At 40.4% G+C, this 26,894-nt stretch overlaps 1 protein-coding gene across 1 annotated transcript in view; it reads left to right on the top strand.

The window, feature by feature from the left end:
- The window catches only part of ANKRD33B (ankyrin repeat domain 33B), a 53,854-nt gene that overhangs the window by 8,878 nt on the left and 18,082 nt on the right, over nucleotides 1-26,894 (top strand). Inside the window, exon 2 of the mRNA XM_032117960.1 lies at nucleotides 25,546-25,675. Coding sequence (XP_031973851.1) covers nucleotides 25,546-25,675 — 130 coding nt within the window. The remainder of the gene's footprint in view (nucleotides 1-25,545; nucleotides 25,676-26,894) is intronic.

Raw genomic sequence — 26,894 nt, 5'->3', positions numbered from 1 at the left:
AAATACCTATTTGCACATGCTGTATGCTTATTTCAGATATGATAAGATAGGATAACAGAGATCATAAGATGCTCCAGTTTTTCCCAAATTGGAATTTTGGTCATTAATTTCCATAACTTTTCCAGTTCTTGTACTTTGTTTAGACAAGTTATTCTGTTTGGGGTAGGTTTGGTGGGGTGTTTAGCAATTGGCATAAGTACTATATTGCCTGCTAACAATTTTCCTGCATGTTCTTTCTGTATCATCTGTCGTTACACTGGGGCATTAGGTTTATCTTTTGTGACTGAGGTAGAGTTGGACTAAAAACTAGTGGTAGATTTACTAAAAACTGCCGGTAGATTTTTTAAAATAGAAAAGAAAATCTCCGGAGAATGTGAAAGCAATGAAGAATTCCCAAAACCTTATCTGAGACAGGAGTTCACCTTTAATATTTTCATAGATGAAGTTTCTCTCAGAAGCTTACCATTTTAAATTATTTAAAATGTTATGCCACATAGGTTTGAATTTACCCATTTCTAAGTGTTCTTTAATTAAATACAATAATGGAAACCCTCCAACCTGGGCTAAATATAATCCTGTAGCATACTCAGTGAGTCACAATAAGAAATAATCAAGTACTGTAGGAAGGGGATTGTTGTCACAGAGTCTGTGGTTGCACATCTGGCAATGAATTAGCAATTCAGATTGTATCCACTGTGGGAAAAACCCACTAAGTGGAAATAGTTCCCATTTCTCAATTCTATTATTTTCTATTATGTCTGTTAAATTCCACAGGGAGCAATTTGAAAGCAAGATGATGCAAAGTGGGAATGACTCATGGTTGGGCTTTTGTTGCTTCACGTTTCGGATGTGTAACGCTCTAAGCCTGATCCTGTAATACCGACTCACAGATGAGGGCCGGGGTATTTTTTTTTTGGTTTTTGCCTCTTAGTACATGAGGCCTCACCTTTGGGACAGCTTGTGTGTAGACAGACCAACTGCTGGCAACAAGAGACGCTGCCAGCAGCCACCAGAGCTCAGAACTGGGCTTGTGGAGAAGTTTTGAGGTTTTTCTATTCCTACAGGGTGGGAGGCTTATGCAGAATCCATTGTCGTTAGTGTTCTGAAGTTCAAAAGTGGCAGATAATGGAACATATTCAATCTGTTCATAAAAGGAGCCTTTCAGGTGGTATTTGGCTTCATTTTTTTCTTTACAAAACCTAGATATCTTGCTATTTGTAGCTAATAGTAAGAAGGCTCAGCTCACCTGTTTAGCATTTGATTGGGAAACATAGGAAGGGTATCCATGTATTCATAAAAGTGTCTTTAAGTGTGGATGAAAGGAAAGGGAAGACTTCCTTGAAAAGTGGTATGGTACTTGTGTGTATCTGCAAGTATCATATGAGTTTGATAAAGGATCCAAGAGAAGGCAGAGTCAAAGCTCAGCCCTACAAAAGAGTTCATTTAAAATATTTTCCTTTCTACAGAGCTTTCTACAGATTTTCTATAAAAAGAATGAAGTAGCAATAGTTTGTTAGACAAAGAGTGTAGGATAACACATATGAATGAAAATGAAATGAAATTAAATGAAATACCGCAAATATTAATGAAATACCACAAATACTAATGAAATCGAAGTGTTTTACAGAGCCCTTCTGAGTTAGTAAAAAATATAAATATAGTAGAGGAGTTTTCTGGTTACATTGAGACCAGCTGTACTACACAGTAAGTGCCTAGAAGCCTGGAACAATGCCAGCCAGAGGAAATCTATGTCTGGGAAGCATGAGGTTACTTGCCCTGCTGTACTGCAGGCACTTTGCAGGCACACCTCTGTGTTAGGTGAGTCTTGTCTGCAGAGAAAACTGGGCAGCACAACCCATATCAGAGACACTGCTCTGCCACACTGCTTCAGCAGAGCTCCCCATGCAGAGCTGCCAACCTGGAATAAAACACACAGTGTTCCTGGGGGAACAGCCTGGCCAGGGGTTTGAGGGGGGAGTGAAACCATTCGTGGGTGACAGGGAAGGAAAACACTTAATTTCAAGGTCTCTGGGAATTGGGGTGAAAGCCTCTTGTATCCCAGGGACAGGTGCAAACTCCCAGGCAGAGATTGTCCTACACACGCAAGCAGTGGCTCAGGTGGTTCTGGGATCCCCCATTAACCTCCTGCCAGCACCAGTCAGTGGGACAGAGACCAAGCTGTGCTGAGTCCTGCTGTCATTTATGTGGGGTGGGACCGAACCTTCCGTGCCGCCTACCTATGGCTGTGCTTTCTTTTGTTTTACTGCACTCGTGCTGTATGGGCTGCAGGCATTTTGCAGTCCAGAAAATTCTTGCTTTTGTGAGGATGCAACAAGGACACCCCAAGTGTGAAGATATCCATGAGCAGAACTGCCTGTGGAAAAGGAACTTCAGCTAAGTACTAGATACATGTTAATCTTTTTAGTACCTTACTTGAAGTCAGATGTCTCAGTGCATTTACAATTCTTATCTCCATAAAATTTCCCATGAAGTGTATAGGATCCTTCACATACAACTGTGGCAATAAAAATAATTGCCCAAAGACTTTGAAAAAGTTGCATTTGAGTTTTAAAAATATAATCAGATGTCATAATCCTTTCCCACAATACATGACCTCCCAATCATCCTGTTAGTGATACATGAAGCAAACTCTGAAATATTTAATACTCAAGTTAGACATTTTAGAAGCAGTAAGTTTCTAAAGCACTTGAAAGGAGGTTGTGGTAAGGTGGGGGTCATCCTCTTTCTCCCAGATAATGAGTGATAGGACAAGAGGAAATGTCCTCAGTTTGGGTACTAAAAAAATGTCTTCACTGAAACAGTAGTTAAAAAGGGAATCTGTATGAGAAGCTGCAGAAGTCACTTGGTTTGCTCAGCCTGGAGAAGAGAAGACTGAGGAGAGACCTCATTGCAGTCACAACTTCCTCATGGGGGAAGAGGAGGAGCAGACACTGATCTCTGCTCTGTGGTCACCAGTGAAAGGACCCAGAGGATGGCCTGAAGCTGAGTTATGAGAGGTTTAGGCTGGATATTAGAAAAGGGTTTTTCACCCAGAGAATGATTGGTCGCTGGAACAGGGTCCCCAGGGCAGTGGTCACAGCATCAGCCTGACAGGGTTAAAGAAGTGTTTGGACAATTCTCTCAGACACAGGGTGTGATTCTTGGGGTGTCCTGTGCAGGGCCAGGAGCTGGACTTGATGATCCTGATGGGTCCCTTCTAACTCAGATTATTCTGTGTGTTTCTGTCTAATTTTGTGATTAAGTATTGGAACAGGTTGTTCAGGGAAGTGGTGTAGTCAACATGCCCGGAAATGTTGAATAATGAGTAGATGTGGCACTTCACAATGTGGCTTAGTGAACATGGTGGCATTCCATTGAAGGCTGGATTTGATGATCTTGGAGGTCTTTTCCAGCCTTATTGATTCTAAGATTCTAATATCAGCAGCCCAGAACAAAAAAAGAGATGGTGAATAAATGTCAGCCTTTCTCTTAAATTTAATCACCCAAATTATTTTCTTCTAAGACAAGAGATTATGAAATGTTTTTTACTTGCTATTGCCATTTTTTTCTTTCTGTGGGCATTTTTAGGTTGACCTAGTTTATGCTTATTACAGTCAGCACGGCTGATTTATGAGCAGAGGCTCTATGCACAGATGGGTGCAGGCAGAGCTGAGGTATTCAGGTATATATATCTGTGGCAATGTTCACAGATCACAAATGTACTTACCATCCTCTAAGGGTCTGAAGTCAAATGAGGGGAAAAAACATAACCTGAAGGTTTCAAGTAAGATTCCCCAGTGCTTCTCATATCTCATGTCTAGCACTTTCTTTTCTGCTCTTGTTAAAACTGTGAAATCCCCCAGCTATCAGGTGTCAGCCAAAAGTGCTGTGATCTCTCTCTGGGTCTTCAATACCTGATGCTAGATTAGAAGGAGCTACCCTCCTGCAGCAGGTACACAGTAACCATGGGGCGAAATAGATCAACACTGCCGACTAAATGGCATAAATACGTGTGATCTGGGTGAAGATATCACAGAGAGGAAAGATTTTAAACAATACAGGGGTTCCTTTAGTGTCAGTGGAAAGAAAGAGTGACTCCAGTGCAGGCCATGGCAGTGCAGGAGCAGGTTGCCCAGGCACAGGCACTGACCCCGCTGGGACAGTCCTGCCCTGCTGCTTCCAGCTCAGGTCCCAGCTGCTGTGTCTGCTGGAGCAGGGGGTCACAGCCTGCCTTACCTGCTCACAAGGTGCATCACATTCACAGATACTAACTAGTTAGGTGCGAAGTCCACTTCGTTTAGCTGTTGTGCATGTGTTACTGAAGCACATCTGCCCAGCAGAGTGAGCTGAGGGCTGCTGGCTTCAAGCTGGACCACTTAGAGAGAAACACAGACATTCTGTTTGAAGACTTCAGCCTCTATCACTCTACATTGACTTTACTTTTTGGACAAGTTACGTGTGAAGAAGGGCAGAGTTCACAATCTTGTCATGAATATCCTTTGTAAGCTAGCCCACTCTCATTCATCTATCAATCTACTGAGCTTGAAAATTTAGGTCAAATATATCCAAATTAATGTTTTGAGAATTTATAATGATAAATATATTGTTTTGAGAATTTTAGGAAAAAAAAATCAGTACTTTTTTTTCTGTAATATAAAATAGTAACTGTAATTGCAGTTGTGAGTTTAATGTGTGTATTGGCCCTTCTTTTCTGTTTACTCCCTGCCATTTACTTTCCATTTACTCTCCTCTGGGGATGAGGTTTTTAAAATAGTTCTTAGTTACCCTGTTTAGATTTCGAGTACTTGCCTAAAAATACTGTATTTTCCTCTTTCTCATGTAATTTCTATTTCTAGTACAGTGGCTGCATCAGTTGTGATTTATTACTAAATTGTTAGTGTGTATCATAAAGGAACTAAGAATTAGAGCAAAGCCTGCACAATTTGGCAGCTTATCAGTCACAGGGGAAAGGGCAAGTGAGCATTGTTCATGGCATGTAAACCCTAACAAAAACATTCAAATATTATCAGCATTTCTTTCACAAACTTGCTTCTCTTCCCAGAGCTGTCTCCTGCTGTTTCCTTTCAGATTTTAAGATCCTCAGGGAGTGCATCTGGAATTATTGGTGGAACTGCAATCAATAATATAATTCCAAAATACATGATTTTGAAGTTTACCTGTATGGGCTGAGCTTTTAGGATTATTGCTACAAAGCTATAACCATGTTATTTACAGAAATTCTACTGTTAATTCAAAAATCCAGTGTGAGGTTTACAAATGTTACGGGGAAGAAGGTAATTTTTGGCTGTAGAGTTTTGATAACAATGTTAGTTAGAATCAGTTAATTGCAACGAGCCTTCATTTTGGATATGTGATATTATTTGTTTCTTTCCAAAGATAGATTGAAGGAGTCAGACTCTGAAGGTAGCAGGAAACAGCCTGCCCATAATTTTTAGGTAGAAATGAAAATGCCAGATCTGCTTCTAAAAAGATTTCCATATTACTCAATATCATTCTCTCATTTTGTGTCAGAGAAATAGAAAAATAACTCCAAACACTGAGAAAAATATACAAAAATGTTCTGCTATTGTGTCTAGGTGCCTGAATACTGAGGGAGAAAAAAGTAAGTTTTACCATTCTTTCACTGCTACTCTGTGGTTTCTTTAGCTAATAAAGCTATAGAGTTCTCAGAAAATCTGGGATGAGAAATTGCAGCATTTGGTTAGTAATTGTAAACCCTCTAAGCATGTCAGCTTCCACGCCTCAAAGAAGAGAGAACAAAACCCAAACAGTATCTTCTGAAATTGTGAGGAAGACGAACTGTTAATTGGAATGTGTCCATATTTATTCTTATTTTTTGGATTCCATTTCTTTTCTTTTCTGTAAAGATTTGCTTTTCTCATTGATGTGAATAAAGGAAGATTTTAACAAACCTTCCTGTAGCTTTTACTATGCTGCAGCTTTTCTACACAAACCTAAGTGACTTTAATTCCTATTGAACTAAAAGTAAAAGCCAGCGGAAACTGACAACTTCACAGCCAACCTCATGATCAAGGCATTTTTAAAGAGTGATGAAAATTTTAGCAGTAGTGATAGGGGAAACCAGGAATTACTTGGAAAATTGATTATATATTCTCTGAAAAGATCTTAAGTCTAAGTTAACATGAGGTTTTTCTTCTTAAGCAAATATTTAGGCCGGAGATATATGATGCAGAAAGGCACATATTAATGAGGTTATTCATGCCATAAAAATGTAATATGAATGAAGATATACAGAGAATAAAATGTTGTTAAATCAAAAATTTTCGTATCTGGGTGTACAAGTTGTTTCCCTTGTACATGAATTTAAAAGAGAAGGAAATTATAAGTTGTTAGTCTTCCAGTAGAGGCAAGACCTTGGTATTTCCTCCCCGTGCTTTCTAATATCCAGCTGAGTAGGATAGGTTAGAACACACTTTTTTGAGGGTGGATGGGAGACATGACACTCCTGAATCAAAAATAAAAAAGATCATAACCTGTAAAAGAGTCTTTGTAGTCATTAAGGTACACATCCTTCAGTTTACTGCTCCTGTATGAGTCATTGCCTTTGCACAGCTGATGCAGTTTCAGCTGACCTCTATCTCCTAACTGAGGCATGGAAGGGGTTTTCGCTCTCTTTTGGTAGAGCAGGGCAGAGTCTGGTAGGCTTCTGTAGCAAGTGGAATGTTCTCTGTGGAATAAAGGCCTCAGAGGCTTTGAAGTCTACACAGTTAGAATATCACCTCTTACCTTTTCAGAACTGAAAGTATAATTTGTACATTTCTTTGGCCAAAGAATGAGGTGGGAGTCAGACCTAGGAAATGAGACATTTAGCACTGGATGATAAAATGAATATTAGAGGAATGTAAAAAATGCAGAACAGAAGGTGTAACTCTCAGTGCATCTGCTTCTTGTTACAGTGGGGATACTGTAACACACGTATATCAAACCAGGAGGCCTGTAGAAAGAAATATCTATGGACCAATTTTTGATAGATGTTTCAGAGATGTTTATTTCTCCAGCCGCATGGCCGGGGCTCTGCCGAGGAACTGCTCAATCACAGGACCCGAGGGTCCTTTGCCCGCGCAGGGGAACACAGAACAACCAATGGGAACGAGGCTGACCAGGGGCAGGGAAACCCCGTGTCTCCCCCCCAGGGCCCCTCTCCCAGGACTACATGGCAGGAGGAGGGCCCCAACATTTCAGCCATTTATTTTTAACAAAAGAGATGTAAAACTTAATATTGAAAACAACTGGAGAAACATAACAAGAACAGTTTTAAAACAAAACAAGCCACCCTCCTGAGTCTTTATATGTCTAAACAGATTCTCCAGAACATCTTAAGGCTGACAGAAGGGAGACAGGACTCTCTGGGCATGCTTTGTGGGGAAACTGAGGCAGGAGAGGGTTTAATTTCTTCTCTCCCCCTTTTCATCCCCCAATTGGCATTGGAAAGGGATTTTTGGGGAAACAATTGGCAAAGGCATGGTTTTGTGAGGGAAACCATGGGTGAAAAAACGGATTGGGAATACACTGGGGGTAACAGGATATAGGATAAAGGGGAAAGGTGGGATTAGGAAAGGGAGACTGTAGGGGGGCCCTACAATGGCGATACTGTCTAACATGACTACAATTTTTAGCATATATACTGCCTTTTACAGAAACACCATCAGGCCCAGTGACCTGCGCTGCCTGCAACCCCTTTCTACCTTGTATAATTTTGAATTCCACCACCTCTCCATCTCCTAAACTTGGGATGTATTTTTCAGGGTTATTCTTTTTAATAGCAGTTCTATGAATGAATACGTCTTGCTGGTTGTCACATCTTGTTATAAAACCATAATTTTGTTTAACATTATACCGTTTTACTATTCCTAAAACCTTAGCTAGGGTGATCTTTTCCTTTTTCCGAATGGCTGCTGTTTTCTGTCTCGCTGCGTTTTTGCTTACTCTTTCGCTTTCGGTCGCTCCCGTGTTGGAATTGTCGGGGCTGCTCATGCCTGCGCGCTCTTCCCGGGGTCGCATTCAGGGCCGCGTGGGCCGGGCCGCACCGCTCAGTTCTCCGCGCGTCGCCTCCTCTGGTCGCAGCTTCGCTGCCAATGCCGGGCGCTGCACCCACGTCTCGGCCGGGCCCCCGAGTGATGACCCCCCCGCGCCCTGCTCCAGCGCGCGTTTCGGCTGGGCGCAGCTCCGCTCCACCGCCGCTGCCGCCAGCCACTGCCCGCGCACCGCCCCTCTCAGTCGGGCGTTCACGGGGCTCGCTCCACCACGCGCTGCGCGGGGCCGGGCGGGCACCGCCGGGTTGCGCCGCTCCCACCGCGCCTCGCTCTGCTGCCAACACTGCAGCTCGCGTGGCTTCACCCGCGTGGCTCCACACGGGAACTGCCTCGCTGCTGCTCGCAGAGTGCTTGGTCCACATGGCCTGGGTCACACGGTCCCTGAGCCAGGCTTCCCTTCGCCAGGAGACAGCTGGCATTGCTCAACAGTCTTGGTAATTAAATAATATTCACGAAAATATTCTTCCATCAGCATATATTTTGACTCAAAAATTAATTGTGTCCAAACAGTGTTCCAAAAGTCTTTGGTAAGAATTAAATCCCAAGAAACATAGAAAAAGTTCTTAAACAACCATGCCAGGAAGTGTTTCAGTTCCTTTTGAGCTTGACTTAAGCTAAAACTTACAAATTGTTGTTCAAGAATATTTTCAAGTTTAAGAGAAATGTCCATATGCAGCTCTGAGAGCCAAGAGTCTTCCCACGGTTCCTCCATAGTTTAGATATGGAATAGCAAAACAAAAACTAAAAGAGGAATTCAAAGTTTCTAGGGTTTATTCACATCAGTTGCTTAGGGATTGGGGATCGTTCTGCCTGCATTCTCTACCATTGTTACAGTGAGGATAGTGTAACACACGTATATCAAACCAGGAGGCCTGTAGAAAGAAATATCTATGGACCAATTCTTGCTAGATGTTTCAGAGATGTTTATTTCTCCAGCCGCATGGCCGGGGCTCTTCCAAGGAACTGCTCAATCACGGGACCCGAGGGTCCTTGCCCGCACAGGGAACACAAACCAACCAATGGGGAACGAGGCTGACCAGGGGCAGGGAAACCCCGTGTCTCCCCCAGGGCCCCTCTCCCAGGACCACATGGCAGGGGGGACAAACCCCAACATGCTTCTAGAGGTTATGGCTGAAGAAACTGCACCTTTATAGATTTGGTGGCAATGAAGAACAGTGTTTGTTGCTGCCAAGCCCTGTGTCCATGCCCAGGGCAAGTGAAGGGCAAGATTTGGCAGTGGATTGTGCTGCTGATATGCCTCACAAGCTCCCGTAGCAGAGGGCTCTGTCTAGGCAAACAGGCTGGCAAGCTGAGGCTCCATGGGGACCTCTGCGTGGAGCTGGGACGTTTAATGCTGCTGAGATTTACTGTCCTCAGACCATGCATAGACGGATTTAAGGATGTTCCTTAAAGGTCTGCTGCTGAAGGAGAACAGCTAGTGCTCCACATACTCAGTTGTGAGGAAATGGAAAGAAGTGCCAAAAAAAAAATGTGGGCAATATATTTACCATTTAGCATCTTAATTGTTGTTGAATATATTTAATCATCAATCAAATCTAGAAAAGCCAATCTTCTGGTTTTGCCTCCATCTCCTCTAAAACTGCTTGATTTGTTCTTGAGTGTGGTCTGAGAGTGACTGCTAAATAGACAAAGACTAATGTTAGAAAAAATATTGTTATTCTTTATGGAGTAGAAACACAATGGGTTTTGTTCAGTGCAATGTATGCAATTATGTTGTCCAGCTGAAAATTTATGTTAAGTCATACGTTGCTAGTAACAAAATACCAAATTTGTAATAGAATATTTAATTACACCAGCATTTACTATCTTTCTTTTAAATACAGAAATCCCTCTTCATCCCAGCTTTTTATTCTCATAGTTCTTATTTACTGCTAACTACTCCATGCTTATTTAATGGTTGAAGAGTTTCCTTCTCTATCATGCTCTTCATCATCATGGAATATAAAAACTGCACAAATATTAATGGAATCTCTTTGCAGTATTGCTTCAAAGCAAACACATCTCTTCTCTTAGAAAATTCCATTGCTTTGGAGCCTGGCACCACAAAAATGAAGAAAATTGTGTTTACAAGTCACCTTTCTACTATTTCAATGGACAAGTCTCTCTAACCAACCAAGCCCCATTTCTATTAAAGGTTTTTATTTACCATATAGAAATCTTTGCAGTTTTTGGTGTGCTTTTGTTTATGCCCTTAGTAGAAACACATTTGCAGTTTCCTGAGCTTGCCAGCCTGTTTGCTTAGATGGAGCTCTCTAGTACCATCAGGTCAGCCACAACAGCCTGCATGGCCTAATGCAATACTGAGCAGATGGTAGGCCTCCTGTAACAGAAAATCCTGGAGAGCAACACACACTGCTGATATTGTGCAGGCCCATTCACTATTTCCAATTTTTTTCAAAACATGAATAAAATGTCTGCAGATAAATGCTTAGTTGCATGAAAGTACCGGTCCAGTAATTGCTGTGATGTCTGGCCTACAAGGAATGCAACAGGATACAGTCTTCGTGTCCTGTGTGCTGTTTTGGGTGCCACAATACAAGAAAGACATTAAGCTGTTAGAGAGCATTCAAAGGAGAGCCTGAGGCTCTCTCTTCCCTTGAAGGAAGGGAAGCATGAGGAGCAGCTGAGGTCCCTTGGTCTGTTCAGCCTGCAGAAAAGGAGACTGAGGGGAGACCTCATTGCAGTTACAACTTCCTTGTGATGGGAGGAGAAGGGGCAGGCACTGATCTCTTCTCTGTGGTCACCAGTGACAGGGCTTGAGGAAATGGCCTGAAGTTGTGTCGGGGGAGGTTTAGGCTGGATATTAGAATAAGGTTCTTCACCCAGAGGGTGTTTGGGCACTGAAAAGGCTGCCCAAGGAAGTGGTCACAGCACCAAGCTTGACAGAGTTCAAGAAGCATTTGGACAATGCTCTCAGGCACAGGGTGTGACTCTTGGGGATGGTGCTGCACAGGGCCAGGAGCTGGACTCAATGAACTTGATGGATCCCTTCCAACTAGCATATTCTCTGTGATTCTGAGTTTCAGTTTCCACCTGTATATTGAAAATTTCCTATAAGGCAGCTATCTTTTTTTTCCCTCCAGGGGCCTGCAGCATCATTTGAAGGTCCCACAGTGTGTTCAGAGACTGCTCTCATTAGTGAGCTGCTATCAAAAAAAATGCCATCCTGCAGTCAAGCAATGTTTTGACATACCCAAAGATTCTCATAATTCAGCTGTGGTGGCACACAGAGATGTGTCTAGCTCCCTGCAAACAGCTCTGAGAAACCTCCATCAGATGTGTTTGATACGTGCTGGGTTTTTTGTAGAGTGCTTCTTTTCAGCGAAAGCTGTTCTTTTGTTGAGAAACCTGTGCTCTAAATGTCTACCATTTCTCTCATAGGTATAGGTCCCTAAATTAAAAAGCAGACAGCTTATACGAATTCTTGGACTCGTGTCTTAATAATAGCTATTTTACAGTTTATCCAAATACTCTCTAATTTTATGAAGTAGGAGAACTGTTTCTGGATTATTTGACTGAAACTGTTTTAATAATATAATATTTTCTATTTTCATAATTTTTAAGTTTATAAAAATTTAAGCTTATAATAATATTTTATTAATGATTTAGCTGTTTTAACAAAGGAAAGTGATTTCTAGACTTTCCAGCTATTTGAATATAAATGTGAAATTGCTTCTCCCTTTTTCCCAGATATTTATTTCTACCTTCTTCAGATTCAATAGTATGTTAATGTTCAATTGCTCCCTGTGTTTCTTTATTACTTAGGTGAATGGGATGTATTCATTAGAAGATTAGGTTTTTAGATCAAACACAGAGGCAGAAGTTGCCTTCCTGCCTTTTATTGCATGCAGCTAGATGCTCAGCTGAGATAAACAGAGTGGTCACAGGCTCTGTAGAAGAGGAAAGACTCACTATGCTCTTGCCACCAGGCAATGACCTGCAGTACCAGTGTGTGCTGCATTTGCTTATAAAACTCAAGTTGTAGTATTGTAGTTAACTTGAGACAGGTAAGATGGTGACGTTACTGTGTCTCACCAGGGTATTCCAAACAGGATTTTCACCTTTCTCAAACTGTCTTCTCACACCCTGACAGCTGTTACAGCTACAGTGAATCCTTATCTAGCCAACTGAGATAATAAAAGAGAAATTTAAAATGGGAATGCACACTTAAGAAGAAAAACGAGAAGCCAACAACAAACCCCAAGCCTGCTTTTGAACCACATTATTCATGACTTTTTAAAAGCTGGATGTAAAAAACAAGTGAGCTACGAGAGGAAAAAACGTCCCTCTGGACAGATTGATTCTATGTCACAGTGTGTGTTTTCTCAAACAAAAAACCTCAGGCTGAGCCTCTTTCCGATTATGTGGTGGATGTGCTTATTCCCTAAATACAGCACTAAATTAATGTGAGGCCATTCACTAGGACTTGCAAGCCAGCAGCAGCAGTGTTCTTGGTTTAGCCAAGTGCTAGTCCCTGATCTTTCAAAACTATAATTCTGCCTTTTGTTAAAATAGATGCATTTTTCACAGGGTGATGCTAAACCTTCAGGAAGGAACCATTCCTTAGTGAGAAGCCTGAGGCACGCTAGATTTCCTCTCCGGTGGCTGTGTGCAGCCTATCAGTTACTTTATTACTTAAATAGACAGAATTGTAGGTTGATGGGTTTTCTTGCTCTCTAACCAGCTGTGAACACTACAGAGCCAACACTGTAGGTATAAGTCACGAGAGCAAAACCCTCTTTGCCCTTGACCAAAGAACATTTACATAAAAAATAGAGGTCTTACTGAAACACAGATCGTATGTTCTGCTGTAATTTCAAATGTGATCAGTCACCAATGCTTCTAACAGCTATAAAAGATGAAAACGACAAGAATAAAATTTATAGTGCTTGTGAACCGTGCATTTCTTGAAAATTGGATCTTTTATTTGAAGGTAGTATTTTCACCCAGAACTGAAAATCTCCAGGATTCAAAAACTTTGAATTTATCAAGATTGTGTCAAAAAAATAGGTTTTAGTGCCTCTTTTCTCTTCCTTTTTTTTTTTTTTTTTTTTTTTTTAATGGAGACTCACTTTTCAATGCAATTTGTGGAGCACTAGTAATAAGCCATATGTAGGTGAGAAAGAGTGAAAAACTTTTTATGAAGTCAGGAACTGTGGTGTTTTCCTCCAAGTTTCACAAGTCTGAATCCTAGGAGTAATACTTATAAAAATACATTTTTTGCCTCCAGCATGGTCATCTGTGATATTACTCAGCAGCTGTATTCCATAGATCTATAGGATTAGAGGATTGCAACCTTTTAGGATCACAAGAGTTGAGACTAATCCACACATACCAAAATCCACTTTAGGTCTCTGAGTGAAAAACAGAGACCTCCCATCAACTCACCACAGATGCACGTATTGCTCAAAAAACTTGTTTTCTAATAAAAAACAGGAGACATGTTTTTATATTTATGCACCAAAAAAATCTTTTGCTTTGTTAGATCTAGGGAAAGGACAAGAAGGGGCATAAATGAGTGGAAAATAAGTTTAGATAAAACCAGAAGCTTATCCTAGATGAAGGAAGCTCTTTCATTGTGGAAAGCATAATGATAAGGGCTTTCAAGAACCTGGACACTTTGACATCCAAAGAACCATTGTCACTTGCATTTGATAATAAACTTGATGCTAAACTGAAGAGGCAAGATAATGAGATCTCATCAGCAGGATCTTTGCCTGATAGAAGTAAAATAGTAATACCTGATCTGGGTGGAGAATCCCTTTCATATCTACCAGTCATATTTCAACATATATTTCTTTCTGAACATTGATATTTACCTTGCATTTCCATGAACAACAAGGTTGCTGTTACCATGTTATCCTCTTGTTTGAAAAGGGGATTTTGACTGTTGATATGTGATAGCACATCTAGACTGAAGTATGTAAGGTGAATCCTATAGAGGAAATACTAATACTCTCATCTGAGACACGTGTGTCCTTCTGCTGTGCAAGGGCCGCTGGTCCTTTTCCCTGTCTTTTTTTTTCACTGGGGAAGAAAGTTTACCACATTTTCCTGGTCCATTCAGGTCAATTTCAGGATCAATAAGCTTATTATTAGAAGATCCAAGATCAAGAGGAAGGGTTATTATTAGAAGTGCTAGAGAAAAGGAAGCAGTGAGGTTCAAGAGGCAGAGCATGGGATTGGTTGGGAAGAAGATACAATGAGGGAGTTACGTATCCACTGATGCCGTTGTGAAACTCACTGTCAAATGGCAGTCTAGTATGGAGACTGGGCTTCTAGGGCTCTTAGAGTGTCTTTAGATCAAAGGGTGAGGAAATAGGCTGGCACTTTTGTGTGTGGCAGTATTATAGAATAATACATTGGGTTGGGTTGGAAGGAAGTTTAAAGCTCATCTAGTTCCACCCCATTATGCAGCACTGTGTGTAGTGTGCAGTCAGTTCCCTTCTCTGCTGTCCCAAGAAGGGTGTATAGTTGCTCTTCTTGGGAAGCATAGAGTCTCTGCAAGGAAGAGATTTCACCCTGATGGGTATTTTACTTCATCAAGATGATTTTCTCCTGAGGAAGGCTGTTGGGGTTTGTCCCCCCTGCCATGTAGCCCTGGGAGAGGGGCCCTGGGGGGGAGACACGGGGTTTCCCTGCCCCTGCTCAGCCTCGTTCCCATTGGTTGTTCTGTGTTCCCCTGTGCGGCCAAGGACCCTTGGTCCCATGATTGAGCAGCTCCTTGGCAGAGCCCCGGCCACGCGGCTGGAGAAATAAACATCTCTGAAACATCTAGCAAGAATCGGTCCATAGATATTTCTTTCCCGCGGCCCACTTGTTTGATACATCGTGTTACAGAATCCACACTGTAACAGAAGGCGAGCTTAGGTTTTTTTGCTTCAGGGTTTTCTTTGGTTGGTTTTTGGGTTTTTTTAGTTGGCTGGGGTTTTGGTTTTGGTTTTGGTTTTTTTCCCCCAGTGATTAGCCACTGATGGACAGACCTCTTCCTGGGCTCTTTCTTTACAAGGTTTGGGTCTGGTGTAGTTTCACAACCAGAAGGCTCAGAAGAACAGAAACAAAATGAATTTACAGAAGTTGGAGGAAAACTTGGGAAACTTCTTGGGAAGGTCTTTCCTAAACAAAACTACAGTAGCTTACTGCCACAAGAGGGTGCTTGCAAGCTCATCACTGGTCATTTCAGAGAATTTCACGGTGAAAATGTTCTGGGGCCTTTAAAATGTTCTTTACAGAAGAGACGGATTAGATACAGTGATAGATTCTGACAGCATAGAAGGTTGTACATTTATCTTTTGCCCAGAGTCAAATTGAAATTTATCTTTACGAAGATTTTGGAAGTCACTACTTTTGGAGAGGTCTCCTGAAAAAAACTATGCATTCAAACACCCTATTAAGCCTCTTGCAACAGATCTTAACTACAGCCTGCCTGTGTCTGACAGAACATAACAAAAAGGAAAATGCATCTATTAAACACAGAGAGGAGTTGAATCACATATTTTAAAGCCAAAGGGGGCTCTTTTTGACAGAGTTACGTCAGTGCACAAAATGCATTTCACATGGCTTCTGAATGCCCTACAAAATATTTTTTAAATGCTGCAAATTCTCCTTGTCATCCTAAATGTGTGTGGAGGTATATGTATATTTAAAGATCAGGAGAGAAGTTAACAGTAGAGTTTGTCAGGCACAGGACTTGGAGTTCACATCTAAACTCGTTTCTGAATGTTCCCAGAGGCCTTATGTGCTGAGAGAATGCACTGCATAGAGGTGACACGAGGTTTGGTTATGCTGCTAGATGATCCACCTTTAACTATCATTTTGTTTGCCTTTTAGGAGGTTTGTCTTTCTGAAAATAGAGTAAACAAAATGCTTCAGTGATAAAATTTTTGGGAAGCCTACAATTTAAACATCATGTTTTGAAGTACTCTGGCAATGGAGAGACTCTCCAAAATGTTTTACATATAATTATACCCACAAAAAGGTATAGTTTGAGCTTTATTACAAACACTCTTTCTTCCAGTGATGCCCAAACCCACTGCAGCTTTGTGAGGCAAATGGCCAAAGCAGCAGGTGCTCCCAGCCTCAGATGTCCTCAGGAGGAAGCAGTCGGCACTTTGCTGCTTTGAATCTATCGATAGCTGGAAACAGCTCTTCCAAGCAAAGCACAATAACGTATTGTTCATTTAAGGATCCAGAAATACATTATCCTTGTTCACAGGATGGTTTCCAGCCATTGGAAGCCTTTGTGAGCATCGCATATCAAGCCAGTGAAAGAAAAAGAAATGAAATTAAAATCCACTCACCATTTGCTGTAGCAGGATCCTGATGCTGGCAGAAGTCTGTCACATTGCCTCACCAGCCCTCTGCAGTTAATGGTTTGGGTTGCTAATGTTCAAAGCACCTTAAAGTAAAGACATGGGATTTGTGGTAGAAATGCCTTCAGGGTTTATACCAGGATCCCCTCATTAAAGTTCAGTACACAGAATCATAGAAGGGTTTGGGTTGGAAGGGGCCTTAAAGATCATCCGGTTCCAACCCCCTGCCATAGGCAGGGACACCTGTCACTTGACCAGGTGGCTCAGGGCCCATCCAACCTGGCCTGGAACACTGCTGGGGATGGGGCATCCACAACTTCTCTGGGCAGCCTGCTGCAGTGCCTCACCACCCTCACAGTACATAATTTACATTCTTTTCTGAAGCCAGACCTCTTGCTTTTTTTAAAGCAGAATGTCCTGTGTTTAGCGCTGGTTCCAAAAAAGGCGCAGCAAAGAGGACTGTATAAATTTGGCTGCTATGGATCATGTGTTACTACCACCACCACTACGAAAACTTAGCACTAACATTTGACAGTACTAACACTGATTAGTACTGACTGTACTATGTGCGGTACAAACAGGTAAGCTAGGATTAGTAAAGGCTGCATTATTTGTCAGGGATCATCACTATTTATTAGTCGTACCCAACAGTCTAAATACAAAGAAAACATTAAATTTAACCTGATAAAATTTGTGTTGCTTCCCCTACCATTTTCCCACACTACTTTCTGTTCTTTACAGCCAGGCATCTCATAAACAGAACACAGAATCCTTTCTGAAAAGTGGAATTCTGGGCTGTTTTGCCAAGTTACTGAATCCTGATACAAATTCCTTTTATCTTATGTATAATGATGGTAAGCTCTGCTAGATGACATGTCAGTTAATTTTAAGGATATGTTATTTGTATTAAGCAGTACTTCCCTAAAGGTTCCTTACTTAGTCCTTCACTAAAATTATGCCTTGTTTAGTTCTGCTGTGACCAGCAATCTTGCATACACTGCAAAGCTTTATTTTGGACTGATTGCATATATCAAATATCACTCTGGGAAAATGATCCCAGTTTCCTCTCATTCCATATAAACTTCATTGCACATCAGTCTCCTGTGACTAGCAAAGGAACTCTTCTTCCTGCTGAAACTTCAGATTGATGAGTAGATTCCTAATCCTTTACCAGCTGTCACTCAAAAATAATACAGTATTTTAACAAAATTGATATTGAGCTTGAATGTGTGTATCTGCTAACATCTTGAGCAGGTTTTTTTTTTAAATATGTGTCAATGGAATCACATTAAATTTCCCAGCTCAAGCATCTCAATGTTAAAATATGCCCACGTTAGTTGTGGCTGCTGCTGGCTCTTGTTCACATGTTCAGTTCCAGCTGAGGTTCAGAGAGGAAAGAGCAGTAAAAGATTTTTCACGTGGTAACATAGATCCAGTTGCTGCTGTTTCAAGAAGTGGCATCAAGTGTCAGCATAAGTCATAGGAAAACAGCTGGCAACGCAGCCCAGGCCTCCTGCACAGTGTCCCTTGGCTCATATTTTTTTTGCAGGGCTGCTCCCACTGTGAGATGTAATCCTGAGTGTCCTCTGCTTCTGAGCTACTTCTGCCACTGAAATGATTGTCAAGAGGAAGCGATACAGCCAGGATCAAAGCAGCCCTTTTCTCCGGTGATGGGGAGAGGAGGTGCTGGCCACCACTGGCTGCTGGTCAGGACAGTCCAAAAATGTTTTCTGTGCTTCATCAACCCTCCAGGCCTTTGGACACGGTGTGATTTGGGGTGAGAGGTGACGATGTGTAGTGTGAGAGGTGGTGGCAGATGCAGCAGGTAAGGAAGTGTGAGAGAGGAGTCGCCCTCCATGGCTCCTGGAGCATCCCTGGGGTGCAGGAAGAGGTGCAGGGGTCCTGACCACCCAGGTATTGTCTTACCTGGACTCTGCCTCATGGGAAGACAAGAATTCCCTTCAGGAGCGAGAAGAGAAAAAGGATCACTATTTTTGGTGTAATGCTCCAGTTCTCCTCTCATCAGGCTTCCCATGGGTTGAAGATCATCTCTTCAGTTGTCCTCTGCCCTAGACTTTGGTCAAGAAAGCTGTGCCAAAAGGCAACTAGATGGCTGGTGCTGGGATATGTGGGGGAGTGCAGGAGCTGGGCACATGTTCCAGCCTCCCATGGAACAGTGTACAACCCTTAAGTCCCCATCAGCTCATGGGGTTTAGATTTCCTATTGAATTATTTGCTTTTATTATGCGGCTTGATATTAAAAAAAGAAAATAGAGAAGGCTTAATATCTTATAAGCATGTCTCAGAATTGCCACATATTTCTTATACATCCCACCCACTGGAATAGCTCCGACTACACAGCATGTATTTATTTGCTTTGTAAGTACCTTATGGCTCTTAGCAGTTACTTCCGAGGTTTCTGCCAACTGCTTACATCACCAGTGATACTGAAACCAGTTCAGACAATGTACATGTTAGTAAATAAGGAAAGTCCCACTACGATGCCTTTTCCTGGTCTTAAAATCAAGAATCAAATGCGGTTAGAAGGGAAAATGGGGTTTTAACTTGGTATTTATTTTAAGGACCCTTAGGTGCACTACGTCCAGGTGGAATGCACCAAAAATGCACCCCCAAAAGATCTGGTATAACATTATAAGTCTTACTAATTAGCATATCTATCAAAGATTCCCCAATGAGAGGCTCAAGCGAGCCCCCCTCCCCAAGGAACCTTCCCCTGGATGGTTCTATCTTGGTTTACAGAATGTGTTCTGGAGAGACCTTGGGGTCTGGGGCACACTGATCCCTAGCTATGAAGCTTCTAAAATGTTTAGTCTCTTAGGTTGACACAATAAGTCTAAGAATGTAGGCTAAAAAACATTAAGAATACAAAAGCTATAAAAAGGTATATAAAAGGGGTATAAAAGAAAAGGCAAAAAATCATCATGGCCTTGTCTGTTTTTATTACCTTTTCCTGTTGTCTCCTTTATTACACAAGTGGTATGGGTTGTCTTCGTTGTGTAATGCAAGCTTTTGCAGTCATAGTAAAACGAACTTTCCTGAGACTATTTTTAGGGGTGATCATGGGGATTTGGATTAGAATAGATTAAGTAAGGATTTCTGCAGAGATGATATATATACCTTTACTTAAAGACATGTGACCTGACTGATTGAAGAGGTGTTTATGAAATATGTGAAGTTGAAAAAAATTGGAGCGGAAAAATGATGGATCATCAACTGTGTGTCCACAGACTGGCCTGTGCTTTTCTGTAGTGGAGCACAGTCCATACTGGGAAGTGGATCTCTAAATGCTCATAATGCTGCAAAGCAAAGGTGGCAATTTTGTGCCTTCGGTATTGAGGCACTGGCAGGGGCAGTGCCATTTGAGCTTGATTTTGGATACAGGATTGGGTTTTGGGCTACTCTGTTCCTCTGCAGAGCAGGCAGAGAGTTTTGCATGCTGATGCTCCATCCCTGCTTGGATACCCTTTTGTGCTTCCCTGATCACTTTCCCTGGCAAAATTAGCCTCTCCCCCCTTACCCCCTCCAGGCATGTGGGGTTTTGACCAAACAGCAGTTGGACAAAATTTATTTAAATTTCCAGTTCTTTTTTTTGTTACTCTCTCAATATAAATGTGCATGTGACTAAGCTGTTGCAGCCCTTTCTTTAAAAGGTCAGCCTAAATTATTTTCTGCAGATAATATCAGGGCTTATGTGCTTGATGGATTTCTGTAGCACATAAACACCACTTCTCGTGGGACTGATGACCTGAATAATTACCTCATCTCTGTCGCTGTTGAAATAATCAACACAAACCAAATAAGACAAGCTGAAGCCACTTTTGAAAGTTTCTCAGATTGCTGTTTTTATACTGAAAGGTTTTGTGCATGATACACAAATTAGTATATAGCAGATCATGGTGCTCAGTGCTACATGTTGCTCTTTTTTAATGCAACATAAATTTAGAATCTCTGTTAAGTGAAGATTCACAGAGTTGCAGAGTTTTTAGTGGAGATTAGAATTACCTTCAAATGATTTTGGGAGATTTACTTGGAAATACTTGATCTGATTTTATTTTTTTTTTTCTGTGTAGATGTATTATGTTATAGTGAGTGATAGTTATAGATACAATTCTGTTATAGTGTGAATTTTGTATAAGACAAAATATTGAACTTATGAATTATTATTTTAGTGAATCAACAAGAAAATGTTTAAACTCAGCTTTTTATTCCTTTTTTTTTTATTGTTATTATTCCCTTTCTACAACTTTTGATATTTTTTCTATAACATGTTTTTTACTTAGACTTAATTTTCATAGTTGTCCTTGCATGTGACTATGGATTACAATGAATCATTATCTCATTTAATTCAATTACATGTGGTTTTAATCACTGCTAATAAACCAACCTTGCAGAATTCTCATTAATACTTACAGATGCGTGCAAAGCAAACTGTTGTTTATCACAATGTTTATGGAGAGCAATGGGTAATACCAATTTAGTCTTTTGCCAGACTCATTTTTGTCTGGCGTAATTGGCAAAAAAATACAGTAAGCTGTTTTCGCTCTCAGCATCTTGGTGGAAAATAAGTTGCCTGAAGAGATCTTTTAAAAAGCTAAATCAATTGCAAGCTGTATGTGATTTTCTCATTATTCAGCTTGAGTTCAGTATTGATCCTTGAGTATTTCTTGTGATCTCTATTATCTGTAATGATCTAGTGTACAAACAGCCTTACATCTGTAATTGTGTCATAATACCTGATTTGTAAAATTGTCTCCTGAGATATCCATGACCTCACTTAATCAGACAAGTTAATATGTCGTTAGCCAGCACAGCTGAGCAAAAGAGAGTTTATTTTCATAGTGGCAACACCATTCCAGTCTTACATGAAATCAAAGGCACAGGAAGAATTATCAGTTTAAACAGAATCAAAAGATTCACTCCTTGAGGAAGGTGTTGCAACATCTGATTAACTTCAGGTAGTCCCATGCCTGAAATGTTAATTTGTGTACTGTGAGAAGAAAATAAGAAAAGTAGTTATACTTTATTTAGAATATATGAAAAATAAGTAATTTATCTGAGGCTGTTTTGTCATATATTCTAAATATTGTTAATTTTGCTCTGTCACTTCAAAACAAAGAGGGACCTTTCAAAACTGTGCTAGTTGCCCAAAAATCAGATACATCATATACTACAGAAAAACTGTGGAAAAACTCTGTGAAATTCCAACTATTCCACAGAGGAAAGATAGAGCTGCCAACACCTGGAATTATTGTGGCTTCTACTTGGAAAAAAACCTGTTACTGAGCTGACTTTCAACTTCCCTTTCTGTGGAAAAATTACAGTAAATGTTAATGTAGTAGGTGTGATGGATGGCTCATGCTTTCTTGTTTGTCACACAGAGTCTGTGTGCAATATTTGAAAAATGAAATGGGATCTGTTGCAAACCTTGTTTCATATTTTACATCTCTTATGCACAGAGGATCTGTTTCATTGATCTGGGAGAATGAAGGGCAGCAATCCTGGCCACTGATCGGGAAAGAGCAAGTCAGATAACAGTATACTTGAAAAGCAGGGATACTGTGCTCGGGTGCTGTGATATATGTACAGTTATACTGTCTAATAATTGATGATTATTACTATATATTAATGGGAATAGTTTGGGGTTTTATTATTATTTAAAATAAGTGGTGTTTGAGGACATACAAAAGGGAAGAGAGGGGAAAGGATGCTGTTGAAGGAGAAAAGTCCTTTTAGGCAGAGGACATATTTAAGAATTATCAATCTTCCTTTCTCCAAAAGCCTTCACAAGTAGTGAATACTTCTGAGAATTGATCTTACTGATGAAAATAATGGTATGATTCAATTTAAAAAATACTTTTTTTCCCCATGTACACTGACCATTTCATAATTGCACTGTGACCTTTCATATGAGAAGCAGAATAACGCCTTTGGCAGAACATTAATGTCATCTCTCTTCTCAGGGTAACCAGATTGTTCAGGTTCAGTATTTGCTAACTAAAACTCATTTATTTTTAGGGTTTGAAAAGACATTAAGTGCACAGCTGTATTTTCCTGCAGACTGCTGTGATGCAGGCTACTGCCTTACTGATTGCTTCAAAAGGCAATTTGCTGGAGGCAATTTTGTATCAGTTATATTTATTAATTGAGACTGTTGAAGGAGTTTTTAATATATTATAGTATTTATTGGTATATGAACTTAAAGATTCCAGACTAATAACTCACTTTGATATTGACTGATTGCACATGCTGGCTGGTCTGTCTGTACTAGCTTTTAGCAAGAAGAATGTGGACAGGGCCAGAAAAGGATGCAAAGGAAAAAAAAAATAGGGAAAAAAAAGCAACCTGATAACACAAATTATCATTGTATCACTGAAAGAGGATTTGGGAAATAACCATCAAATCCAGAAGTTTATTGCAACTTTCACTGTAAAGCTGCAGCCTCCTGCACCCCATTTCAGTATCTGACTCATTTGGGAGGGTTATGCAAAGGAAAGCAGTCCCTTAGCAAGCAGTGTGTCTCACCCACCTGCCCACAGACATGTAACGGGTGAAAAAAACCCATCAGCTTTACGGAAGGGACTTGGTTTTATGTCCTCATGCCATTGCTCGTTTTGCTTCTCAACCAGGGTCATACACTCCACTGAATATCAGGTTCTCACACTCTTATCAGGCCCACTTCAGATTTGTAAAACCACCCTTCAAGGATGATTTTCCGTGCTACTGCATCATGTAATCCCTCAGAGAGCTCCTACTCTCTGGTGCTTTTCTTTACCCTTAAGCAAGCAGTCTTTGATAACATCTTTGGAAAATAAACATCAGAAAATGTTGACACCTAAGTAATCCTTCTGGTTTGTAAACTCAGAACAGTGAGTGAGTTTGATTGATTTGAAGATAATTTGTGTCTCACATCTACTGAAATCAGTGCTAGATGCATTAGTTCCTATCTAATGGAGGTACCCACTAAAAGCAGAACAAAAGTCTCTGAAAACTGTAATGCAAAAACTCTTGCAAAACAAAAAAAGAACTAATGTTTTTTATTATTTTTTTACAGTATTGTAATATATCTTTACAATATTTTAACTTTACTCTTTTATAAAGAGAACAAAAAACCAAGCTTATTTTAAGCATCTAGTAACTATTTATAGAACAGAAAAATGTTGTGTGAGAATACACTGTGAAAATATCCTCCAGATACTGGGTGAAATAGTTTTCTTTTCATTACAGATGACAGCTATTTTTAGTTATTCTTACAGCCTTTTTGAAACTATCACTCTCTTCAAAAATGCCATTTTTTTCAGTGAATAGAATCTCTCTTCTTATTGTCAAAAGGTTTTGTCTCCAAACAATTGCAAACTTAATTTTCTGCTATCATAAGTAACAGATATTTCACTGAATGACTGTGTAGAGTTTTAAATCTGCACAGCTTTTGGAGTTGTAAACATCCTGAACGTCAGGTGAAAAATTAAATTATTAAAGAACTGAAATAATGCTCAAGTCCTTACAAAGTGGACATTGACACATTTTTCTTAAAAGCTAGAAACGATTATATTGCAGTAAAATTTGAATTAATCTGAACAATCCTACCAGGAAAGTACATGCGTTTAGTGAAAAAAAAAAAAAGACAAAAATACATGACTTTTAGCAGAATCCTCTGTACAATTCCAATAGAAGGCTTTGAGGTATTACAGGTTCTTCACAAGGAAATGAAGATGCTCTTTATAGAGCAGTGGTAGGTGTTGCTTCATGCTGAGGGCAAGAGTGATTTAAGAACAAAAGAAGGCAGAGTAATTATTTTATTGAAAGATGCAATTGAGAAATAACCTACATAGCCTGTGAACAGCATAAAGAGTAGATATCACTCCTGTATCTCAGTGAAGCTGTTTGCTACCTCAGCCAACAGAACTGTCCAGAATAACAGTGAAATTATACTAATAACTAACTTGTTGTGAGGACAATAAATCAAAAGCCTCAGTTGTCATCTGGTGAACATTTCTGTCTTAGTAATGTCCATGGGAAAAAGAAATAAAGAGAATGTGTAGGCAAGAGAAAAATGATGGAGGAATCAGGGCAGGCCATTCTGTTTTCATAACCAGGTTCTCCTTGCAAGTCTTTCATGTGAGTGCATTTCAGGGAGGCAGGGTTACCAGGCAGTTTGAGATTTGTGTCTCTGCCCTTATCTTTTCGGCAGTCAGATGCTCATGCTGAGCTCAGGCAAACTGAGTAATGCGCTGGCAGCGAGGAGGGAGTGCAGGGAGTGCTGATTTATCTGTGCCAGCCCTCCTCTACACCCATCAGCCCCAGGCAGATGATCGAGGGCAGCCCAAGTAATCCTGAAGACCGGAGATAATGGCTTTAATCCTAGTGGTCAAGTGAGCAGCCAGGATTAAGTACTGTGGTTCCATTTAATTAATGGCAAGTGTATTTTGCTGTATTTTAGGGAAGCTATCAGTTTGCTGCTGTGGTGTGAAACACTATCTGGGTACCAAGCATAGTTACAAGGTTTACCTCCTAGCTTGGCTTCCTTCTGGAAATTTTACAGCCTCCAGCTGTCATAAAACACATTAAACAGGACCTCTAAAAGCAATTTAATTTTATTTATGATTATAAAAAAAGGAGGCCTAGTTCTAATGGGAAATCTGAATTATTTAAAGATAGCAACAGGCAGTATGAACAGAGCTCCAGCCTACCACTTCCCCTTCATGGAACAAGTAGTTGTTTTTCGGAGAATTAATATTCAGAGCAGGTCCAGTTCATCTTACCTGCTGGGTTCATTTTATTATATAATAAAATCAGATTTATTCTCATTTGGATTGAGAGTATATAGCCATAGAAGCACAAGCCATTTATAAACAGTTACTTTGCATGTAGCATAATATAATATCTACTCTCTTAGGTATTTCTGAGGAGTATCAAACATTGCTTGCCAAAGGGCAGAGATAAAAAGAAGTGTTTTGGATCTGAACATTGTGCCTGGAGCTAATCACTAGTTATGGTGATATCTTTTCCGTTCTTCTGTCTGGAAAAAAATATAAAATAAAAAAGCAGTCTAGCATGCTTCTTCAGTGCATTTTTTTCAGTCTGGGAATCCTAACTTTCATTTTATATTTTACTTACAGAATGGTCTTATTGTTGCCTGTTACCAAGGTTATGTGGATATTGTAATGGCCTTAGCACAATGCCCTCACCTTGATGTGAACTGGCAGGACAACGAAGGGAACACGGCTCTAATTACAGCTGCACAGGCAGGTAAGGCTCTCTGTATCACCTCTTCCATACACGCTCTTGGGAGGAGTGTGTGTTTTGGCTATTTTTTTTTTTTAGGATTTTTTTTTCAAATCCCTAAAAGAAATTATGCTGTGTAAAATAATCCTGGCCAAACCCACTCCCAAGTAAGTTTGTCATGATTTTCTTTGAACTGATTAATCTACAGTAGTATTTATCCAATAGATTAGGGCAGCAAAAGCAATACATTTTTAGTAGATGCTATTAATTATTTTAAATTAGAAATAAAGAAAATCTTATCCCAGGTGTGCAATATTATACTGCTTTGTTCCTTTAAACTGATTTTCTGAAGTTTGCTCTGGCAAGCAACAAATGAACACTGTGGACGTGCAATGTGCTGCATTAGTACTTTCCTCCCCTGCTTGCTGCACCTACCTCAGAGTGACTGTAGTAACTGATGACTGTAGGAAAACCTATCATCGTTAAGAAATACCTTAGCTGCTAAAACATTTTTCACCCACTCCATAGGTAGAAAGCAAAAAAATCTCATCAGGATTTAGTGTTTGCCAATGATCCTTTTGTAACAGCTGGTATCAACATCAACCATGTTATTCCTGACACAGGCAGGAGTGAGAGCAGGGTTTAGCACAAGGTTTTCTTTTATCCCAACCAGCATGGTAATATTCAGTGAACGAGTGTAACAGATCACTTAGATGTAAGAGAAACTCCCAGGAGAGTTCCTTATTCCTGGTGTTCAGTTAGAAAACAATAATTTGATTATTTCTTTTAAAACTGAAGGGCTGTGCTTTAATCTTTAAGGGAAGATTTAGCTTCCTCTAACAAGTGTTAACAAAGTGCGAATGCACGTAAATCAGGAAAAATTTCTCCAAGGAAGGATGCCATCACTTTGTAGTCTAAAAGCTGTTCCAGGAGCTGCCTAGATCTGCATCTCTGGTTTCCTTTGCCTCCTTCAAGCACGCTCTGCAAAGGCAGTCACTTTACAAGGAAAGACACAGCTGGTCTTTATCATGTCTGCTGGCTGATGAAGAGTATGGGGTGTTTGTGGTGTTCATGGGACATAGTCCTCACTCCCAGGAATAAATTTCCATCAAGGAATATCAATGGACATTACAAGCCATGTCTAAAGATTGGAGCAGTTAGGTTTTCATGTCAGTTTAGTAACAGTGCCACTGAACGTTCCCAGGTAGTGCCTAACCTTGCTTTTTGTTGTACCAAAAAGTGA

The sequence above is a fragment of the Corvus moneduloides genome, chromosome 1 (genome assembly GCF_009650955.1).
Source record: "Corvus moneduloides isolate bCorMon1 chromosome 1, bCorMon1.pri, whole genome shotgun sequence".
NCBI classification, from domain to species: domain Eukaryota; kingdom Metazoa; phylum Chordata; class Aves; order Passeriformes; family Corvidae; genus Corvus; species Corvus moneduloides.
The sequence above is the reverse complement of the archived record's forward strand: the minus strand, read 5'-3'. Positions and strand labels throughout refer to the sequence as shown.